General features: G+C 35.4%; 2 protein-coding genes across 2 annotated transcripts; one reads left to right on the top strand and one right to left on the bottom strand.

Annotated features, from left to right (window-relative positions):
• Positions 1-2,090: 2,090 nt before the first annotated feature.
• Positions 2,091-6,113, bottom strand: LOC149420551 (uncharacterized). The gene is made up of 7 exons (XM_089636381.1): positions 5,935-6,113; positions 5,732-5,858; positions 4,914-5,451; positions 3,941-4,381; positions 3,488-3,610; positions 2,501-2,776; positions 2,091-2,318 (listed from the first exon to the last, which is right to left on the bottom strand). Exons 1-7 carry the CDS (start codon positions 6,095-6,097, stop codon positions 2,091-2,093), a joined length of 1,896 nt encoding a protein of 631 aa, XP_089492507.1. The 5' UTR covers positions 6,098-6,113.
• A 4,165-nt stretch (positions 6,114-10,278) lies between these two features.
• On the top strand, positions 10,279-21,772 carry mip40 (Myb-interacting protein 40). The gene is made up of 6 exons (XM_089636784.1): positions 10,279-10,528; positions 10,604-10,715; positions 10,819-11,079; positions 13,656-13,800; positions 17,931-18,079; positions 19,457-21,772. Exons 1-6 carry the CDS (start codon positions 10,444-10,446, stop codon positions 19,461-19,463), a joined length of 759 nt encoding a protein of 252 aa, XP_089492910.1. The 5' UTR covers positions 10,279-10,443; the 3' UTR covers positions 19,464-21,772.
• Positions 21,773-22,472: the final 700 nt, after the last annotated feature.

The raw sequence follows: 22,472 nt of genomic DNA on the forward strand, positions 1-22,472 counted from the left end.
TCAAACTTTCAAAGCAATCGGTGAAGAAATTTCGGATATTTAAGATTTTGAACAAACAAACATTTTTATTTATATAGATCATATTACACCCTTTTTGGGAGACAAAAAGTAACTTTAAAAAAAAATAGGGCACATTCAAATCAGTGTTATCTGTACCCAAGCGAATTATTTCATAAACGCCATTCGTCTAACGGTGCTTTTACCTTTAAATTCCACAACTCAGTAACTTGACTATGAATACATACATTGACTTCTTAATCGCTGATTTTCAAAAATATTTATTCTATTCGCCTATTTATTCTATTTTCATGATAACTTTGCTTGTTTTTTTGTAAATTATACCGTCTTACCAGATAATCTGTTTATATATCTTAAAAAAACGCATATAAAATCTACCATAAGTAGTTACAACAAAAGAGCTAGTTGTATTCTGAGAAATGATTTTAGAATAGTATCCATAAGGATTTGCTGGCGAACAAGAGGTTAATCACGCCATAATGGATTTATTATATTAGACTTACCAAAAGCATCAGGATCAGGGGGGGAGTGGAATTGTTTATCAACGATGTGGCCTCCTTCCAGACAATCCATGAATTTGTATTTGGTTGAAGTTGGGAAATTCATTCCTGTATCTAAATGTTTAAGTATTTGTGAGTTAAGGCATAAAATGAATATTTTAGGTTTTTCTTTTAGAAATGATTTCTGGATTTGTGCTTGGAGTACAACTAATAGTTTTAAAAAATATATTATAGTCAGATTTCCTAGTTTTATAATAATAATAAAGAGAATCAATTCTTACTCGACAAGCTGCAATCATCATCAGAGTGCGAGTCGGAAAACCTCATCATCGAGGAAGAGTAATCGCTAGTAAATGTGTTTTGGGTACCATAATGTTTAGTCGACGTTTCCATCCTATGTTGGGCTAAACTGCCATACTGCTTAAAAATACCCAGTAAAGCAAAAAAAAAAAATCAAATACTATCCAAATAAGCCATAAAATATATTTTTAGTACATATTTTTGTATTTCGTCAAATTACCAGTAAAATCTTCTCAGATTTGGGCCAGCGCCACACTTGACGGAAATTCCGTTGCGGATCTTTCGCGACGGAACGCCAATACATGTAATTGCATATAAATTACAAATAGCGGGCACACTACGCGGAAGATCGGTCGTTCCGTCGCGGACGATCGGTCGCTCCGTGTCGGACCGCCGACTCTCACGTCTGCTCCGTCCTCCGCGCACCGATCTTCCGTCGGCGGAAGTTCGGTATCGTCGCATTCCAAGTATTTGTATGCATCGCGCCACATTCGGCGGATAACACGCGGCGACGACGCACGCACAGGATGTTCGACACTGAACGATTTATTATGGAAGTGCAAAATAAAGTCGACTGATAATCCGCCATTGAATATTCAATGTGGCTGCAACGTATGGTAACGGATTGACTCCTGCGGAAGTTACGCGACGGAATTTCCATCAAGTGTGGCGCTGGCCTTAGAGTGAAAAATTTATATCACCAAAATAAAATGACAAAACATATTTTGCAAGCAACTGAACATATTTTCATGAAGTGCACATTCGGAACAATTTTTTTGAGTTAATATATAGGGTATTAAGGGACGTACTTGACTTACTCCAGTGATTCCTGACATTATTTGTAGTAAAAAATGTAAAAGGAATTTTGGTCTCCGGTGACTTTTTGGAAGTAATTTTTTTACAAAAACATTTTTTTTTAAATTCTTCCACATGGTCCCTCAACTGAGTAACAGCTCAACCCCTCGCATCAAACCTAGCTGTCCAATTCCTACTAGTCACCCAAGACCAAAATTTCATTTATCTTTTTTACTGTATGAAAGTACAGTTTCATATAGGTTATATGAAAGCAAAATCACATTTACATTATATGATATGTTTTACATTACTTGTTCCTACCGGCATAACAATAGAAAAAAAATTAAAAGCATTCAAATGAGCAAAATTTCCTAACATTCAACTTTCCACACCACCAAGCCTGTGTGTGATACAATGACTTGCCTGGACGTGAGAGATAATATAATTCTATAGCGACAATAATTGTTTCCCAATAAGTTAAAATGGCCTTACATTATCGATTTGCATTGCGAAAATCCCGCCATCAACAGGTTTTAGAAATCCTTGAGTTTGTTTATTCGGAGCATCTGCCGGTTCGGGTGTCGCATTATCAGTCTCCTTGTTAGTTGGACCCTCGATTAACCCCGTACAAATACTATCACCCTGGCCGATTTCAAGATTCGAAAAAAACTTCGATACTGATGTATTTCCACTTTGGGAGAAATTCTGAAAACAAAAATAACAAACAAAATGAAAAGTCATGTTTTTTGGTAGTCTAATGTGTAGTATTTTGAGCAAATCTGAATATAAATGTCCTAAAACTCCGTGCAACACTGGAGTAATGGAGTGATTTAAGATGGCTTTGAAGGGTTTTTTTTATTTTCTGTATTAGTTTGAAAGATAGTAACCTGCTTCGGTTTCACAGTCAATCCATGTGTAAATTCTGGCGACTCTAAAAGGTTATACTTTTCGTCAAGTTCCTTCAATAGTGTATTATTTTCTTGAACATATTTAGTTCTCTTGGCTTCAGTTGCAATATTTTCCGAATTATCAACCTTATCAGGGAAAAGTTTAGTTGGTAACATTTTTAATGTAGTAATCTCTTCCTTCTCAACAGTTCTTTGCACAGTACATTGTGGATTAACATCATTTTTAATAATAAGATCGTCGTCTAGTTTGGCCTTCTGAAAATAATGATTATTTGCAAAATAATATATTTTTTTTTTTAAATTGCCGGAAACCCGGGCGTTTATTGCAATTACATGTTTAATATAAGAAATGTGAAAGTAACCCGCCTCACTAGAAGGTTTCTGTTCTGAGGCGGGTACATATATTTGTTTACACATACACATACATTTTTTATACAAATATAGACATATATCAATATATACATGGAGCATTCCATAAATAGTTACATTCATATATAATTTAAAAAAAAGAAAACAGGAGTTTCGTAGGAACTCTAAATCTTAATCTCATAATAATAACATATCAAAGAATAGTTTTAAACAACAGTATTAGGTATTAGGCATGCGTAAAACATAAGCAGTTTATAAGAAAGAGTAAATCACTATAAATGTACATAACACATGTTTGTAAATAAGGAATGAGAATTAGACGAAGAAGGGATTGCTAGTAATTTGCTGATGCAAATACATATAAAGTGTTAATAAAACCGATTTTTGAGTTAATTAATCGAGGGGGGTTTCCTCCACCCACAGCCAACGTTCCAAACAGTCTTGCATTGTCCATCATCGAGGCAGACGTGCATTGAAATAATATAAAAGTGTTTATTCGTGTAGGTGATATTATCCAGTTGCCTTCCTTATTCTTCAGCAAATGGATAAGTACATATAATTAGCATATAAATATATTATGAATTTATGTTACAATACCTTTGCTTTTTGTTGACAACTTTCTATTTCTTCAACCTCACTAATGCTTTTATCCTCCACTGGGATGGTTTCCAGCATCAAAGGAACATTTGTATTTTTATCTCCAGCAACATTAGGTTGAACCTGGAATCAAAAATGCCTTTGATCATCAATGCACTTATATTTTAACAAGAAAGAATCTCAGGAAGCGACCAGCTTCCAGAGGCAAACCAAGGTGTGGATGAGGATTGGAACGGGACGGGAGGTGAATGGCGAGGGATTGAAGGCTGTGGAGAACATTTTTAAAGGAGGCAAAATCCCACCTGCAGTTGTAGAGCCATAATATTGAAATAGCGTAGGACACTGCTTGAGAGAAGATATTACAATCGGCTATGGTCAGGACTCGCAGCAGCCCGTCTATTCTAATTATCCACAAGTTAATCGAAAAATTAAACAAACAAATTGAGCACCTACCATTGAAGAACCAGACATTTGCTGAATGACGACTAAACCATCTCCCTCATTATTTTTACTGTCCATCTTTACAGAATTTCCATCAAATGGCTTATTCATTTGCATATTGTTCAAAATTACAGATGTTTCCTCAGAGTTAAGAACAATTGATTGCAATATTTTTATTTTTTTTTCCTTACTAATACCAGTTTCTTTTGGCTGAGTGAGTTTCTTCGACTTTTCACCCCCACTGGACAGTTTTAGTTGCGAAATAAATGAATCTTTCTTGGGAATAGTTTGGCTGGATGGTTTATCAAGCTGACTCTCTTTATGACATGCAAATTTGTCATTACGGATGTTTGCTGGCTGTGGCTCGGGCATAACATTCTTACAAACAGTATTATTTGAACTCAAATTCTTTGTTTGACCTTCTAGAACTTCCAGAGGAGGTATCTGATATTTCTAGAATGTAAAAAAAAAATATATTTATATTATCATATTTATTTATTTTCGGCAAATAGTTGCCACTAACAGTGTAATTTTAATATTTTATACACATAAGACATGACATAACCGATTATAAAGAAGGTAAGTAAGGATAGATAGTAACGCTGATTAGAGTATCGAAGATCTACAGTCTCAAATCTAGAATGAACCAAGTATGTGTGAAGAATGAGTTGATGATGAATGTATTTAAGTCTGAAGTCACGGTGTTTGAAATGGGAGAGGATGTAGGAAGAAATGTAATGAGAATATATAACATGGAACTTAATGGTAGAAGCCAGGGATGTCCAAGTAGGACGTCTCACAATCAAGTTAAGCAAAACCTTGAGTCAGGTCAAGACAAACACATGAGATGATATATGAATGAGATTAAAACGCGCAGTGTGTGCTTAGACAGTTGTGTTGCAGACTATAATCCCTGCCGGCGTGATTGTGAGTTAGTTAAAAAGATTGCATATTGTTAATAATGTGCATAAAAATGGTGTCTTACCTGTGGGTCAGAGAGATTATACTCTGTGAATTTCAATTTTACTGGTAAGTTACAGTCTGGCTTTTTCTCTTCTGTGGATGGTGTCTTCATTTCGACATTTATCAGTTTCATTTTCAGCTTTTCTGATAAAACTTTGTACTTCAATTTATTTTCCTCAATACTCTCCTGCAGAGAGTCAATATCATTCTGATTTTTCGCAGAATTAACCATCTTCTGAGCAAAACCAATAATAATATTTTGACACCTTTGAATGTTAATACTGTGGTATTGTTGAGCAGCCATTTTGAGGTCATTAAGAGTATGAGTCGCTTGCATTTCTTTGAATTCTAAGACCTTTAATTCGGCTTTCGCCTTTGTTCGTTCAACGGCAAGTTCCGAAGAGTCATACTCTAATTTACATTGAATCCATTTATCTTCATATTTTTTCATAATCTTTTCAGTATACTCTTGATATCTCCTGTTCTTCTCTTTCTGCTCATTAAGAGATCTATTCTTTTCAATCACGTTATTCTCCAAAGAGCGATTCATGGAGCGCAGACTTAAAATGAAGAAAAAAACTGTTATTAGTTCGCTTAATAATTTTAAGAGATTTGATTTGAGAAATTTAAAATTAAATGTTCAAGTCTTGTACAGATATACATAACACAACGTGCAATTCAACAAATACGCTTTTTGTGCGCACAGCAATGTACACACTATGGTTATTTGTTGCATTGATTATTGTATTTCTTAATATCTGTAGGTACGCGACTTCATGTTCCGAGTTTAATAAAAAAATTCAAACTTTTAAATGTTTAAAAAACTGTTGAATAATTTACTCTTCCAAGTGTTTCATCAGTTGAATTCGCTTTTCTTTTCGTTGAACGATTGCTTCTTGAGCAGCAATATTTTCTTGTTCTTTCTTTTCGCATACAGATCGGTAATGGTTGATTAATTTCATTTTAACTGAAAGAAAAAAGTCTATAATTTTTCTGTTACCGTTTTTGTTAGAAAATCATTACAGGTTTTGAAAACTGCTTACCTTTGAAAGAAGCTGTCTTGAAGATTATTTCTAGTTTCGACGCGTTTATCTCTTCAGAAATAGATTGTAATACTTGATCCTCATTTTGTTCATCCATATTGTGGTCCATTGTGATCGGAAAGAAAAATTTAGAAAAAGCAAGTGAATTTGTAATGGCGGGCATAATATTAATATTATCGTTTTGTTGTACATCCTGCAGTGCGTTTTCAGAGGGATGTAGCATTCAATCGTTATTTTCAATGAACGTAAGAACTTTTAACATTGGGCAACTCAAATGAAAAACAAGTTGCATACGGGCTTTGATTATATAAATGTCAAAGCATACGGGCCGGTACTTCATTAAACTCAGGAACGCCATCAGTCGACTTTTCTGCTCAGGACAATAGAAAACAACTTGACGTACGTCAATATCTTTCAAGCCGATATTAAAATGCAATTTAATTTCCGGCCAAGAATAAAACAGGGATGAACATTGAACATACTGTAAGGCCTGAACAGTGTGCACTGCATGTACAGCCCGTTTGAAAACGATGTCAATTTTAAATCCCGCCAGAGTTCACACGAGCGCGGGATCTTTTTATCTATGTACTAAATCACAATTACATCGCATAAGAAAGCAGAGCTGCCGAGTTTGATGATTTATTTACGACTACGTATGTTGCTGTCAATCACAATTTATTGACAGGTATACATTCCCAAAGCAGCAAATTCTAAAACGATACAACTTGCATTAAAGTTGAGTCGCTACCACTTTTGGAAACCACCCCCCACCATTCATCGCTTTAAATTTTAAGAAATGACAGTTTATGGAAAAAAAAATATTTATCAATCTGGTGCTAGTTGTAGATAAAATGAATATTATTGATAATAAAATATTTGAATATCACAATTAATGAGTGAAGATAGGAGTGTAAGGAGGATATATGATGCAAATGCGAATGGTAGCAGAAGTCGGGGACGCCCGAGGAAGACATGTCACGATTAAGTGAATCAGATACTCGAGTCGGGCCATGTCAAGAGTCAGAATAATAGAAGAGTATGTATGAATGTGAATGAGGCAAGAAGTGTGTGCTAAGACCGAGTTGTTTGGCGGTCCGTCCTCTCTGCCTACCCCTGCGGAAAACGGCGTGATGGTTAGTTAGTTAGTTAATTATTTGAAATTGCCAGTATCCTCAGTTGCGAGTCGTCATGTTGGTAAATTGACAATTTTGACACCACTAGTACCAGAGAGTGGTTTATTTATGACTAATACCAACTACCAACATACCAACTAGTACATATACTACATAAATATATCTATGGCAGGGGGGTATAACTCCGATACTTTTTTGGTTTTTGATGACGTCAGTTCCAGACTATCCAATGAAAAGCCATCCTGGTTTGATCTCTCACTCTCTCCCGTGTAACAGAGAGAGAGAGGCTACGCTCCATTTCCCCCGGAAACAATGTGACCAATGTGACGCCATTATTGCGTCATGGTTGCGTCCTTCTGACAGATTCAGATTGTATGCGTGGTTTATTTATGTTGTTTGCTTTCGTGAATTCATGAGTTGTTGTTGTGTGAAAATGTCTAAAATTATGAAGCTGTGTTGTGTGTACAGACAGACAGACCACTCGTCATAAATACCCGAAATACGGAAGTTACAAAAGTACAAAAGAAACAAAAATGCCAAATGGATCCCTTCGAAGATGCGCACTGCTGACTTTAAATCTACCCGGCATCGGTAGTTATGCAGATTTAAGACAGTATCGGACCCGTTATGACGAAAATACAGGTGTGAATATCCCTTTGTTTGTCTTCAGTGTTCCATGTAATGTGTAACTTAATTTCACCTAAGAATTGAATAACTTCATGACTAAATCCTCAAATTGAAATATTTAATAATTTAAAACAATATTAGCGACTCAAATGAATATTTAAACCAGAAAAAGCTTCAGTCGCAGACTTCGTAAACATTTAAAATGTGTTTTGTGCTTATAAATTTATTTGTTTCTTTCTGTTATCTTACTGAAATAAAATAAAAAATACTTTACAACATCTAACAAAGTTTTTCATTTTTCTGATTAACAGAGAAATGTTAACATTCAATGCTGTCGTAGAAAAACACAATCATTGTTTGAAAATGTTTTTCCTTAGTGGAATTCAAATTTCAAGTAATTTTGAGTTATTTTACGACGGCCTCGGGACGACAGATTTTCAACTTACAAAGCGCCGTCCTGAGAAAATGTGCCGTAAGGAAAGATACCTTATAAGTTTTTAGATTCTCACGGCCAAAAGCATTTTTGTTGTTTGTTTTTGGGGTGTTATGCCGTGTTGCGCTAACTCCTTCTTTAGCCGACGTTTCGGACAGCGTTGCAGTGTCCATCATCAGGGCAGATCCGGTAGATCCGAAGATGTGTAAATTTTGGTTGTCGAGTTTGTGCTTATTTATTTGTGGCCTGGGCCCGTCCAAGTGCGAAATGCCAACGGAAGTGGCGACATCTTGTGGCGAATTCTGAAAGCACAGTATTTATGATAGCCTGGGGCCCATCCAAGTGCGAAATGCCAACGGAAGTGGCGTTTGCGTTTCAGGGTGAACTTTTTGAGCAAGTGGAGGGAGTTGCAATGGGCAGTCCGTTATCGCCAGTAATAGCCAACTTCTTTATGGAGAAGTTTGAGGAAGCGGCACTTGATACAGCTTCAGCTGTCCCTAAAGTATGGTGGCGCTACGTCGACGATGTCTTCGCCATTTGGCCTCATGGAACGGAGAAACTTAACGAATTCCTGGACCATCTTAATTCTCTCCACAGCAAAATTAAGTTCACAATGGAGCTGGAAAACCAAGATAAAATCCTGCCTTTTCTAGATGTGGAGGTGATGCGAAAACACGATGGTAGCCTAGGACATACCGTATATAGGAAAGCAACTCATACGAATCGATACTTACACGCTGATTCGCACCACCACCCAGCGCAGAAGAGAGGACTTATCCGTACGTTGGTGACCCGAGCGACCAGAATATGTGAAGAAACAAAACTTGGAGCAGAACTTATAAAACTGACCGATGCACTGGAGCGCAACGGTTACCCGGCAAGTCAGACTAGGCAAATTTTAAGAGCCAAAATCTACAACAAACGAAGACAGAGTTGAACAAGACTCAAAAGGCTGTGCTTTCCTGCCTTTCGTTCACAATGTGACAGACAGAATTGCCAGGCTGTTGAGAAAAGAAAACATCAAAACTGTCTTCGGAACCACCACCAAAATCCAAGACCTACTGAGGTCTGCAAAGACTAAGTTTCCTCTGGAAGCAGATGGAGTGTACAAACTCAGCTGCTCTGGTTGTGACAAAGTTTATATAGGCCAGACAGAGCGGACGATTTCCAAAAGGATAGCAGAACATTTTCGTGCTTGTAAACTTGGCCACCCTGATAAATCGGCAATCGCCGAACACTTAATTGAAACCGGCCATTACTTTGGATTTGCTCCCGAGGTCCTGGGAAGACCCAAAACTTATAGATCACGCCTGATTATGGAGGCAATTGAAATCTACAAAAATCCATTTAATATCAATAGAGACGACGGAGCTAAGCTCAACAGCTCTTGATATCCGGTAATTGACGGCTACACCAAAGCTAAACGCAAATAACATGTCTAAGTCTACTCCAATACCATATAATAATACAATATAAAACCATTGCATTTATACCTTGATACTGGGTACATCTACTCTAGCCGCTGTCAATCGGTTTTCTAATTCTAGAATTCACCACAAGATGGCGCCACTTCCGTTGGCATTTCGCACTTGGATGGGCCCCAGGCTATCATAAATACTGTGCTTTCAGAATTCACCACAAGATGTCGCCACTTCCGTTGGCATTTCGCACTTGGACGGGCCCAGGCCACAAATAAATAAGCACAAACTCGACAACCAAAATTTACACATCTTCGGATCTACCGGATCTGCCCTGATGATGGACACTGCAACGCTGTCCGAAACGTCGGCTAAAGAAGGAGTTAGCGCAACACGGCATAACACCCCAAAAACAAACAACAAAAAAGATACCTTATAGCTCATTTTCGCAGGACCGCACTTTGTGAGTTAGAGCCTTGTCGTCCTGAGAGAATCTGTTAACATTTCTAAAATTTATTTTTAAAATAATATTTTAGGCTGATTAATAGCACAATATTATCTATCCTAGGTGCCTACCTAGGGAAGATCATATTGTCTATGGCCGCGCTTTTTTTTTTTGTTTCCTCTACTTTGCTGAGTGGTTTGTTTATGCCTCAATTCTGGATGTGACGTCATTAGTGGACAAAATTTCTCCCTACTAAAGGCCGAAGTTATCAATCTAGTGATTGGTTTATTTATGATCTATGGTGACAAACTTCAATCTTCAATATGAGAGTGGTTTATTTATGATTTAAATCGAGCAATCAAAATAATAATAATTGTTTAGCTGTATTATTCATAGTAACATCACATCTGTAAATAATCAGTTTATCGGCCTAAGAATCATTGAATCAATAGAATGCCAAAAAAACGAAGAAATCTAAACACAAGCTCCGATATGTATTATAGCCCCGATAAAAAGAATAAGGACAATGTCAAAGACAGTAAGCGACCATTGTATTGGATTAACGGAAATATTGTTTCAGTAATTATATTCTAATACAGGATTTAATGTTTAGATGATGTGGTCTGGATGGCACGGGGGAGGCTTAAAGGAGCCCTTCAGGATGCACTGGATCCTAACCTCGATGCAGACTCTTCAAATGAAAACATTCCAGTAAAAATAGAGAAGTGTGTTTGTTTTTTACCATTGAGATTTGTTTATATAAATTTTTGTAATGTTCTGGTGGCCTTTGCAATTTATTTTATTTTAAATGTTTATCTCTGTTACCAGGAATACGGATTTGAGGGATGGGAAACTATCGAGTGTCAAGAAAGATTTTAGTGAATTTTCTGGAGATAACGATGATGATGTATCAGACAAGAGTGACAAAAAAGTCTCATGCAGGAAAAGGCTATTATCCCCAAACAGATCAAATTCTTATGTGATGAAATTGTTTGACCGAAGTGTGGATCTCGCTCAGTTCAAGGAAGACACCCCTCTATATCCTATCTGTCGAGCTTGGATGGCTAATCAACCCAGGAATTCTTTTAGGTTTGTAATCAACTTCTATTTTGCTTGGCGTTGCACTCCTTTTCTTTACTTTCAATAAATATAACATCCATAGACCTTCTGGGAGAAATTCTCTAAATGATAATGAAAACCCATTGCATAGATATTAATGGCGAATTTTCACAAATGAATTTCGGTTCTGTATCGTGCCTGTACGCATATACAGCGAGGTCTCAAACAGAGAAATAATTATAGTTGGCTCCCGCGTGAGAGGGAAGCGTGATGAAATGACTATAGATGCTTCTCGCCGGTTTTTGAGTTGAAAAAAAATCATTAAAATACAAACATTATTTTCAAAGACAAAGCGGTTTAAAGCAAGAAAACATTATTTTCAAAGGCAAAGCGGTTTAAAGCAAGAAAACATTATTTTCAAATACAAAGCGGTTTAAAGCAAAAAAACATTATTTTCAAGACAAAGCGGTTTAAAGCAAAATAATTTTTTTTGAACTGTACTCTAATTCGCCTAATTAATAAAGTTTGAAGCTTATATGTCTACCAAGCAGAGGCGGCTCTAGGGATCCATTCGTGGTAGGTCATTAGAAAAAAATGTGTGACTAATCTTTATTTGATATTGTGAAAAATGCCCATATATTATTATCTATATCAATTTGTTATAGTATCAGAGTCCGCGACTCTAAATACATATTATGTTAAAATAGTAAATTGGAAATAAATACACAATCCATGTACTTACGGCAAATTATTTTTAAGATATTAAATTTTAATGTAGCTGTGCACAACATTAAAGTAAATAAAATAAGTAGAGATGTGCCGATTATGACTTTCGCCGACTAGCCGACTAGCCGATTAGTCGGTTGTAATAAGACCGACTAGTCGGCCGACTAGTCGGCTAAGCCGATTACGGTTTCGGGGATAGTTCTAGGTACCCTGAAATGTCGCGCATGGCCAAAGTGTACCTCTGCTGTCCCGCAAGTTCTGTTTACAGTGAGAAGCTGTTCTCAGAGGCCGGAAACATATATGAAACAAAAAGAAATCGATTGCTACCAGAAAGGCAGAAGCTTTAGTCTCCTTACATCATAATTTACCCTTAATTAAAAAATATAAGTTATAAAAAATATAAGGAGATTATTATATTTTTGGTTGTCACAATTGTGACTTTGATTTGATTAGATTATGTAGGTATGGTTATAAGAAATGTGTTTTTTTCATTTTTTTTTTGTTTTTATCAAACAGTTCATGTTTAGAATTTTTGGATATGTATATATAATATATATACATACATTACTGTGCATCTTGTACATACAATCTTGATTTAATACATATAACTGAGTTTGTTAATTGAAAAAATCTACTTTTTATTTTAATAATAAGAAATACTTATAAATGTTCATTGAAGATAAGAAGATATTATGTTGTTTTTTATGTTAATTAGGATATATACTAATTTTGTTCAATAAATGTCATAATTATGTTTTCTTTACAAGCAAGTAATTTTAAAAAGTGATTACCAAAGGAAAGATTGCTTTACATTTTTTTAATGTATAAGACTGATTATAAAAGAAAATATATATAATCAAGGTTTTTATTTCATGTAGTTCCCCCGCATTCATATTATTGAGAAATACATACAACGTAAGAAGCCGGATAGTCGGCGCTCTTTGCCGATTAGTCGCCGACTAATCGCCGACTACAATAGTGGCCGGATAGTCGGCTTTACCGACTAGTCGCCGACTAGTCGGAACATCTCTAAAAATAAGAGTTTGATTCTATTTTTTTATTTTTTTTATTTATTGTTTTTATTTTAGTAATTTGTACATTTAAGTTTACAAATGACTAATTAATTATTACATACAAATATACTATGTTTTTTTTTTCTTGCTTGATGTGGCTCCTACACAACATCTTGAACTTTTCAATTGGGGCAGACTTAAGGTTTTCCGGCAGTGCGTTATAGTATTTCATCCCTTTATATAATATACTATTCTGGGTATTCGCTTTGTCCTTCTTTGGTAGCCTAATTTGATTGTACGTCCTAGTTTTATGTTTGTGTATGTCCTTGTTGTATACAATTTTATTCGAAAAATATTTGGGTAGCAGGTTGTTTACAATTTTGTGTAAAAATATCATCGTGTTCAAGACAATGTTGTTGTGTTATTTGACAATGATCTTTTACTTTTTTGTTTTGTTTCATTCTTCAGCTTCATTCCAAATCGATAAAAACATAAATAATTATTTCAAACCTTTCCCGAACTATCCAATTGAAAAACAACCATTGTTACACACACTACAAGCGTGTAAAATGAAAAACCGACATTTGTTTATGTCACCATCTCTGTAAAACATATAATATTCATCGTGTTGTCTCCCCCACGGTCATAACCTAAGCGTCCCTAAGCTTTCTTTGGTACCTAATTTTTACTTCTACGAAAAATATAGTGCCATCTCGTTTATTCTATGGCGCGCATAGGGACAGAAGATGCCAGAGTGGACATTCTTTAAATTGACCCAGCGAATCGTGTACAATGTACAATGGCTGATCAAAGTTTCAACACAATATACAGACAGCCAACCTAAATTTACACTTATCTTTTTTTCAGACCCAAATCTCCAGAACCCGAGTTTGATGACAACTCTTTCTGTAAAATAGACCTCCCGCCTCCGGAGGGCCCCCTCGTCCCCCGAGTGCCGCCTCTTCTACCTGACCAACTCCACTGTGGAAAACTCAATATCAACTTCAATTATGTAAGTATATTTAACTAGTTAATGAAGTTAAAAAATTGACCCTCACCTCCGAATTAATTTTGTAACAAATAATTTGTTCATCTGCTGTGGTGTACTAAATCTAATGTAACTGCTAAACCATAGGCATAAAAAAAAAATAATCATCTGCTTGAATACAAAAATATGCATCTAAAACTGCGCGTCAAAAATGGCCTTAACTTTGGTGAGTAACTGTCAAAAGATGCACAGCTACATTCACTAGTTTTCACTGACGAGTACCGCCATCTTTGCGTTGAGGTCGGAAACTTTTCAGACCACCCTCGTATATACTTAGATACAGCAGTTCCCCATCCTATAATTCCATATTCAATACGAGAATTACGTAAAGCGTAATAGATTTTTTTCATGTCCTTTTTATTTACAACATTTCTAAGATTTTTAAAGAAATATATAAGTTTTGTAATTTTTCCATGATACCTTTGATATGTAGGTCCCATCTAAGATTTTCATCTATTACTATCCCGATATATTTTATGCTTTGTGATTTTTCTATAATTGGACATTTACATTGAACATTGTTTTTATGGTATTCGTGTAATTTTAGTTTGAGTGATTTTACTAGTTGGACCCTTGAGTTCATTGAAAATGTTAAATACTTAGTTTTGCTTATATTAACTCTTAAACCCTACCTGGGGTACTGGAGTACCCCCCTGGTGTTTAAAATATCAACAATTTTAACAATATTGCACTGTTGCAAAAATTGCTCTAGCTAATCTACTCTCAATAATTGGCGCGTAAGTTCATCAGTAAGCCGTGACCGCCTGGCAAGTGCAGTCGCGTCCACAGGTGTTCCGGGGTACCCCAGTACCCCGTGGTAGGAATAGTGTTAGTGTGAAATCGAGGATTTCCGGGACCATTCTGAAGTCGCATCTCACGAAGACGGTGATCTAGATAGTGTGAAAGGAGATGAAGAGTATTTAGGTGGGCGCTTGGTTTGTGTGCTAGATTCTCCATTAGTTCTGTACGGAAAAGGTCATAATAATCGACATAAGTGGACTGCTGTTAAGCCTTCTCGCTCAAGAATGCCTCGCCGCAATATTTTGTTGCACCCAACTGGTAACGTTTTAACAGAAACTTGAAATGTGACAATTGGTTCACGTCTATACCCACAGCCAAGAAGTTACTGGAAAAAGGTATAACATTAGTTGGAACTGTAAAGAAGAATAAACGACAAATTCCTCCTGTTTTCATGGACACTAAAAATCGAGAAAGATGCACATCACACTTTTGTCGTATTGTCCTCTGAAGCCAGCTAAGAAGAAAGTTGTAACCATGCTGTCCACCATGCATGACAGCCCTGATAAGTATAATGAAGTGTACCTTCCAGAAATAATACATTTCTATAATAAAACCAAATGCGGGGTGGATTTGTTCGACCAACTTTGTAAGAAGTACTCGACGTCCAGGAAGATCAAAAGGTGGCCCATGTGTCTCTTCTACGGGATGCTAAATGCCGTTGGTGTCAACTCTTGGGTCTTATTTAAGCTGTCAACTAAGATTGATAAACAGAAAATAACCAAGCGGCGTGAATTTTTTTAAGAGTTTGTCAATGGCACTCATAAACCCTCATATGAGAGCAAAATTACAATGGCCAATTTTACCCCGGGATGTCAGAGAAACTATACGTGCAGTCTTGAATATTCATAGTGAAGATCATAGGCCGGTTCCTGATAATCCCAAACCTGGTCGCTGCTGCTTTTGTCCGCGCACAAAGGACAGAAAATCTCGATCTGTCTGTAACACTTGTCGCCGCCATATTTGTGTTGACCATCAATACAAAATCTCTCCTCCATGTAACGACAAAAATGTCTATTACTTTTTATTAATAAATTTTATTGTCTTTTCTTATTACTTTGCCATAATAAAACAATATTTAAAAATATATCTAAGGCTTTTATTTTATTCAATTTTTTTGTGCGGGGTACTTCAGTACCCCGTGGTAAGAATAATTACATTCCCAGAGTGGTAGGGTTTAAGAGTTAAGGGTAAGTGAGATAATTCTCAGCCAAATTACTAAGCCCCTGTTCAGCCACATAAAATGTTTCCGTCTAGTTTTCTTCTTGAAATAATAAAACGGTATTTTGAAGCCCCCCCCCCCCCTGAACGGGTCACCTAGTATGGGTACGTTACCTAATAACAATTTTTCAGAAAAACTCCAAATAGTATCTAAATTTTTTATTAGAAAATAAAGAACACAACATAAACACACAAATGGAAGCAAACAAAAAAGATAAAAAAACAAATTTTTTCTTTGGTATTAATGAGAAGGATGTGCTTGCTTTTCTGAGCATAGTTTCTCAAAACGAGGTTGAAGTTTCGAAATCGCCACTCTCGTCTCTGCCTCTAGATTTATTTTTGATCTATTCTTAATTACTGCAACTGCAGAGAAACCTGTCTCACACAAGTATGATGTCGCAAACGTTAATAAAACCCTTAACGCTGCAGTGCTGATGGAACGATATTCTCGCTATAAAGATTGCCTCACGACGCCCCTGGAATGATCCCGCGGCGCACCGGGGCGTCGCGACTCACAGTTAGGGAAGCCCTGATATAGATATTAAATAGAATCGGTCCCAGTGCGCTTCCTTGGGGGATGCCATAGTTTGATGGCAATAGTTTACACTTTTGTTTGCCAATCTGTACTTGTTGTTCTCGCTCTGTTATACACGGTGTCCGGAAACTCGTAGTACAAGCGGGAAACTGGAGAATCTACACCACATGGGGAACCCAAAAAATCATAAAGTTTTTTGATTTAAGCATTTTCAAAAAAAAAAAAAAAACCAAAAAAAAATATTTTTCGGCTATTTTAGGGTTAAAGTTTTTTCTGGTGTTTAGAGTTGAATAACGGATGTTTTAACCCTGCAGAGCAGAAATATTTTATGATTACACCGGGTTAAATGAAGGGTGATTTCAAAATAATGCTTCAAATCCGAGTTTCTTCATTTGTTTTACTTTCAAATAGTTTTAATTAGTTGGGTACTTTGATCTTCAGTAATAATTTATAAGAATTTGATTAAAAAAAAAAAAAAAAAAAAAAAATCAACTTCAAACTCGATTTACTCGATAACGAAAGCTCAAATAAAAAAAAAATATACTACAAAATCGACTCCAAATGTGATGTAGATTCACCAGTTTCCCGCTTGTACTACGAGTTTCCGGACACCCTGTATATTGAAACAGGTTTATTGGTTTCGGTCATTCCTATTTTTTTTAGCTTAGATAGTAATATTTATGGTCTATTGTGTCAAAAGCTTTCTGGAGATCTATGAATAAAGCCAAACATTTTTTCCCATCATCTATATTCCTTATGGCTATTCTTGTTAAATTTTCTATGGCATCAGTGGTACTTAGATTTTCCCGAAAGCTATAAAGTAAGGCAAAGGTTTGCAGAGCTGGCTATAAATTTTTTGCAAAGGATCTGTAGCGGTAATAACTAGAAGGTTAGGGAACATTCATACGTGCAACCCGCATCGCCTTAGAACCTACAAGCGAAACATGGTAGGTGCTGCCCATCTACCTACTTGTGATTGCACAGATTACTCTCGAATGCATTTGCGCCGATATAAACGGCCATGTCAAAGTACTTTGCTCAGTCAATAGTCAGTCAGTCTTACAAGTGAATACGCAGCAAGAGCGCTCGTCGCTTACTTTTTGGCCGCTCTCGCGTCGCACCCCACCATTACCTCACCGCGCCGCAGTCCTACTACGCCGAGCTTTACACAACCATAATTGAGAGGCTACTAAATATCACTCCTGGACACATTGACTCTCAGAATCCTACCCACCTTTTTCTTTCCCGAACTTCCTTTCCCTAAAAAGACTCTCCACACAGCATCCCCAAAGATGACATATGCCCTGAGGGAACATTTTTGCCCTCAGGGTCTCACATTATAATATTGGTATGAAGAAGATACAAAGTTTCATGATTAAATGTTTTTTTTTTTTTTTAGATACAATAACAAGTAAAATGTACGCATAATATTAAATAATCGATTTAATATAAATTTTGAAGTTATAGTAATACTATGTAATGCTCTGTTTGAATTTTCGAATCAATTTAAACAATAATGTTTGAAATGTGTGCATTCTAGAATGAAATGACTCCACCATCCATCGATGTGCTGCTCGACATGCACAAGACTCGCTGGTCGGCCATCCGGAGGAACTGGTTTGAGCAGTCTGTTAAATACGAGGGGAGGTATGCCGAGACCCAGGAGATGCTGAAAGAAATGGACACCAAGTGAGTTAAACAATCATTTAGAGTGAATCCAATGACAATAATGTTAATAGACATCGGATTATGAAATGTTTGTTTGTTGTTTCAGAGAATTTGAACAATTCTTCAAATTTCCAAGGTTTATTTTATTTTTCATTGTAATATTAGGAATATAGATACATAAATATTTAACAATATTACATTTTAGATCATCATTGGATATGTATACCTTATCAGAAATGAGGAGTTCTTGTGCCTGATAAGGGAGCCACGATTCTTACACAAGTTTTATGTTAAAATAATATTTTTGTATACAAAATTGACTTTTCAATGTAATGTTTAATTTAAGTTTTTTTTATTTAATTTATTTGTTCTGATTGGTTGACAATACAGCGCAGTTCAGAAGGGAGATTATTGTAGTTTTTTATGACTTCAATAATTAATTAGTTAATTTTCAAGTTCTGTTATTACTTGAATTCTGTCAAGTAACTACCTATAACGATAATACCGGAACTTTAATAAGACTTTAACAACAAAATCAACATTTAAATAATGAATTGTTCAAATTCTATGAAACAACCCATCCTTAGTGTGCCAAGAAATCTGTAGCAGATTTCTAAAATTTGTACCTGTCATGTGCCAGCGATTTGTTAGTAGCTCACCGCACTTGCCCTGATTTTATGGTATTTTGAGCCTTTAAAAAGCGACTAGCATACGAAAATATATTTTATTCGCTTGGCAAGAAAATAATGTATCTTAATATTATTCTAGCTTGTCGTTTCGTCACTTGCAAATATATTTATTTTATCAGAGAAAGAGGGCGTAACAAAATTCCTTCTCAAATATCATAATTCTGATTTTCAAGAGTCTTATTACTTACTGTATTTATTTTCAAAAAAGCCTTCTATGACTTACTCTTATTGTAAAGAATGCTTGTTTAACTGGAAAATATAATAAAACCTTTTTACTGTTTTCGTATATCTTCATTATGCATTTAATATTTTTTTATTGTACCGCTGCATCATAAAATTTTAATAGAGTTTTCTGTCTTGATTTTCTAGACCACGCAAATATTCTCATAATGAGCTGTGTAGTTTTAAAATATCCATACTATATATGTCAAAAAATAGAAGACATTTAATAAGAGTGTAGAGAAACTAGAACGAAGCCAGGTAGTAACTACTAGTTAGGACAGAAAAATTCAAAAGTAGAATGTTATTTTCCATCTTTGATATAAATTACTCATGTTTATATAAATTAAATCATAAATTAATTAAATTAATAAATTACTCATGTTTGATATAAATTACTCATGTTATCTTTGATATAATTTACTCATGTTTTGCCATGATTTTCTTTTATTTTGACTATTCTTTACGTTATTTTTAATTTATTTTTCAGTTCCTGATCGCTGAGTGATGGTAAACAGTGTGAAATCATTCATTTACATTTATTTTTTATTGTTATATAAGTATAATATGGAATAATTATATTATAAAATAATTATAGTTTGGGATGGATTCTTAATTTTTCTGAACTCGATATACGAGGGAACCTTTTAAAGTTCGCTGAATGGGGGGTAAGGAGTGGAAATAAAAATCCAAATTTATTTTTCCTTTTCAATATATTCACCAGCTACCCTAATGCATTTTTAGGATCTTTCAATTAACTTATGTACACCCTCAAAAAAAAGATTTGTCTTTGTCTAAAAAATACGCCGAAACTACATCCTTCACTTTTTCATCACTTGAGAATTTTTTCCCACGAAGTTCTTTTTTCAAGTTTGGAAAAAGATAATAATCACTGGGAGCCAGGTCAGGACTGTAGGGTGGATGTGGCAAAATTTCGAAGCCCATCTTCTGCAGGGCAGCCATCTTAACACGGCTTTTGTGAACAGGCGCGTTGTCGTGCAGAAGGAGGACACCTTTGGTCAATTTTCCCTTTCTTTTCTCCTTGATGGCTTCCTTTAATTGCTCTAGAATTGAAGCTTAGTAAACTCCGGTTATGGAAACACCTTTATCTTTGTAATCGATCAACAGGATTCCTTCTGAGTTCCTAAAGACTATCGCCATGATTTTCCCAGCCGATTGTGACACCTTAAACTTTTTGGGTGGTGGTGTGCCTTTCTTAGTGCCACTGCATAGAGTCCTGTTTAGACTCAGGTTCATAATGATGAACCCAAGTTTCATCACCAGTAACAATTTTGAGCCAACACTCCATCTTTGTATTCCCTACAGAGGACCAAAAATGCACGACAACACTCCATCTTGCGCTGACTTTAGTCATGCCAAGATGGTCGTGAAAAATTTTGAAAATGGTTGTATCTGATACTCCAACCATTTCTGCGAGCTGTTTCTTCTTTAGTCGGGCATCTTCTATTATTAATATTTCGACTTTTTGAATAATTTCCGGAGTGGTCACCTCGATAGGCCTTCCTGGCCGTGGGTCGTCTTCAAGCGACTTCCTTTGTTTAAAGAGGGTATGCCACTTGTAACCCATAGTTTTACTTGGACAAGAGTCCCGTAAATGGATGACATCTCTTCCAGTATGATCTGAACTGATTTTCCTTGCTTGGTAAGGAATTTTATAACGGCGGGGAACTCGATTTTCTCTATATTCACAATTCTCCCATTGATTGACTTGTTTGGTCGACGACAGCTCATAGACTATTGACCTAATTACGATAAACCCGGTATTTATACTAATAATGAGTTGCTCAATTAGTACCCAATTCAGCGACACCCCCACTAATCACCTACCTACCCATTCCGCGAACTTAATGACGCCCCCTCGTAGTTTCTACCTCATGAAATCTGTAGAACATCTTATGACGCGTATACCAAGCCGAACCGCTGATCAAACCTGTAAACTGTTTTATGAAATTATGTTTTCCTTCCCATGGATCGTGGTTCATTGAAAAAATAATTTCAAAGAATGGTTCACAGCTTCGGCTCGGCAGTGTATGCGCACCGTTAGGTTAGAGTGTTTAGCAGAAATTCAAATGTTCAAAATCTGAAACGGATCTAAATCGAAGATCTTTTAAATGTCAAAAAAACAGAATGGCGCTGATTGGTCATTTGATGACAATGTTACATTTGTATTTATTTCCTTAAAAAACCCCAACGTAATAGACTCAGAATCATTGAATTTTCAATTTAATGTTAAATCATTTTAACACTTAGGACGGGTTGTTTCGGAGAATTTGAACAATTCATCAAATTTCAACGTTCATTTTCGGGTTCTGTGAAAGACTTATTCAAGTTCTGTTTTTATATCATTGTAGGCTAGTTGCTCGACAAAACTGAAATAAAAACAGAACTTGAAAAAATCTTTCACAGAACTTGAAAATGAACGTTGAAATTTGATGAATTGTTCAGATTCTCCGAAACAACCCGTCCTTAGTCAATAAAAATACATAATATATATTATTTATCAACTTTCTATATTGTAAATGAAATTGTGTTATTTTCAAAAGATCTATACATATAAACGAAATAAATAAATCAAGGAAAATGATCAAGAATTTTTATGTAGGTATACATTCAGAAATCATTTTATCAATTATGTTTGTTTAAAATTTCTACGTCATTTTGAAAATCACGAATAAATATATTTTTCCTAAACCTTCAGTACATTTCTCTTTACTTATATTAATGTAAAGGTTTCTTTTTGAAGTTTTTTTGTTTGTGTAAGTTATAATTTATATTTTAAGCATACATTTAAATCACTTTCTACTATATCAATCATTTACTATTTTATGTTATATTTTGTTTTATTGTCCTTTTTGTGAAGTCTCCACAAATAATTTGCATTAAAAACTTGTTATGAATTTTTCTGTACAATTAATTATGTAAGAATATATTAATAAAGTATATACCAATCAATCCAATTTATTGTTATTACTGAAACTTAAGATATCATTATAATAATTAAAAATAGGGTTGTATCTTAAATTTCTTTTAAACAAATATCACTACACCTTAAATGAATACCTTACATAAATTAAATACCTCTGTTTTTTATTTACATACATTTGTCAACATGTAATTGTTGGGTTATGTAATATAATGTGTATTTGGTGGGTTAGCTGGAAGAAATAGGATGTAACCTATAAGCTATACCCTTTTTACTCTGTATTTTTGTGTAATAAATATATTTTTGAATTTTGCTATGTACGGTGTGACCTGTGTATATTTTTCTTTACATAAGTTTTGCATGAGTTTTTAGTTGAATTGTGAGATCTGCCTTAAATTCGAGTTAATGTAAAGCCTAAAGTTAAGCAACAAAGTTGAATCAACATCGGGCGAGAGCTTGTCAACATGCCATTACCCCCCCCCATGTTGCGGGGTTGCTGTCAACATGTTGCGGAGTTGATAATGGCATGTTGACAAGCTCTCGCCCGACGAGCGTAAACATC

The sequence above is a fragment of the Hesperophylax consimilis genome, chromosome 10, assembly GCF_061612785.1.
Source record: "Hesperophylax consimilis isolate HC1 chromosome 10, BYU_Hcon_1.0, whole genome shotgun sequence".
Classification (NCBI taxonomy): Eukaryota; Metazoa; Arthropoda; class Insecta; order Trichoptera; family Limnephilidae; genus Hesperophylax; species Hesperophylax consimilis.

Excerpts from the sequence above, each read along its gene's own strand:
- LOC149420551 (XM_089636381.1), bottom strand. The coding sequence starts at position 6,097 with ATGCCCGCCATTACAAATTCACTTGCTTTTTCTAAATTTTTCTTTCCG. Across the intron at positions 4,382-4,913 it reads ATAATCTCTCTGACCCACAG|AAATATCAGATACCTCCTCT; the intron begins GTAAGACACCAT and ends TTTACATTCTAG. Across the intron at positions 2,777-3,487 it reads GTTGTCAACAAAAAGCAAAG|AAGGCCAAACTAGACGACGA; the intron begins GTATTGTAACAT and ends CATTATTTTCAG.
- mip40 (XM_089636784.1), top strand. The coding sequence starts at position 10,444 with ATGCCAAAAAAACGAAGAAATCTAAACACAAGCTCCGATATGTATTAT. Across the intron at positions 10,716-10,818 it reads ATTCCAGTAAAAATAGAGAA|GAATACGGATTTGAGGGATG; the intron begins GTGTGTTTGTTT and ends CTCTGTTACCAG. Across the intron at positions 13,801-17,930 it reads TCAATATCAACTTCAATTAT|AATGAAATGACTCCACCATC; the intron begins GTAAGTATATTT and ends TGTGCATTCTAG.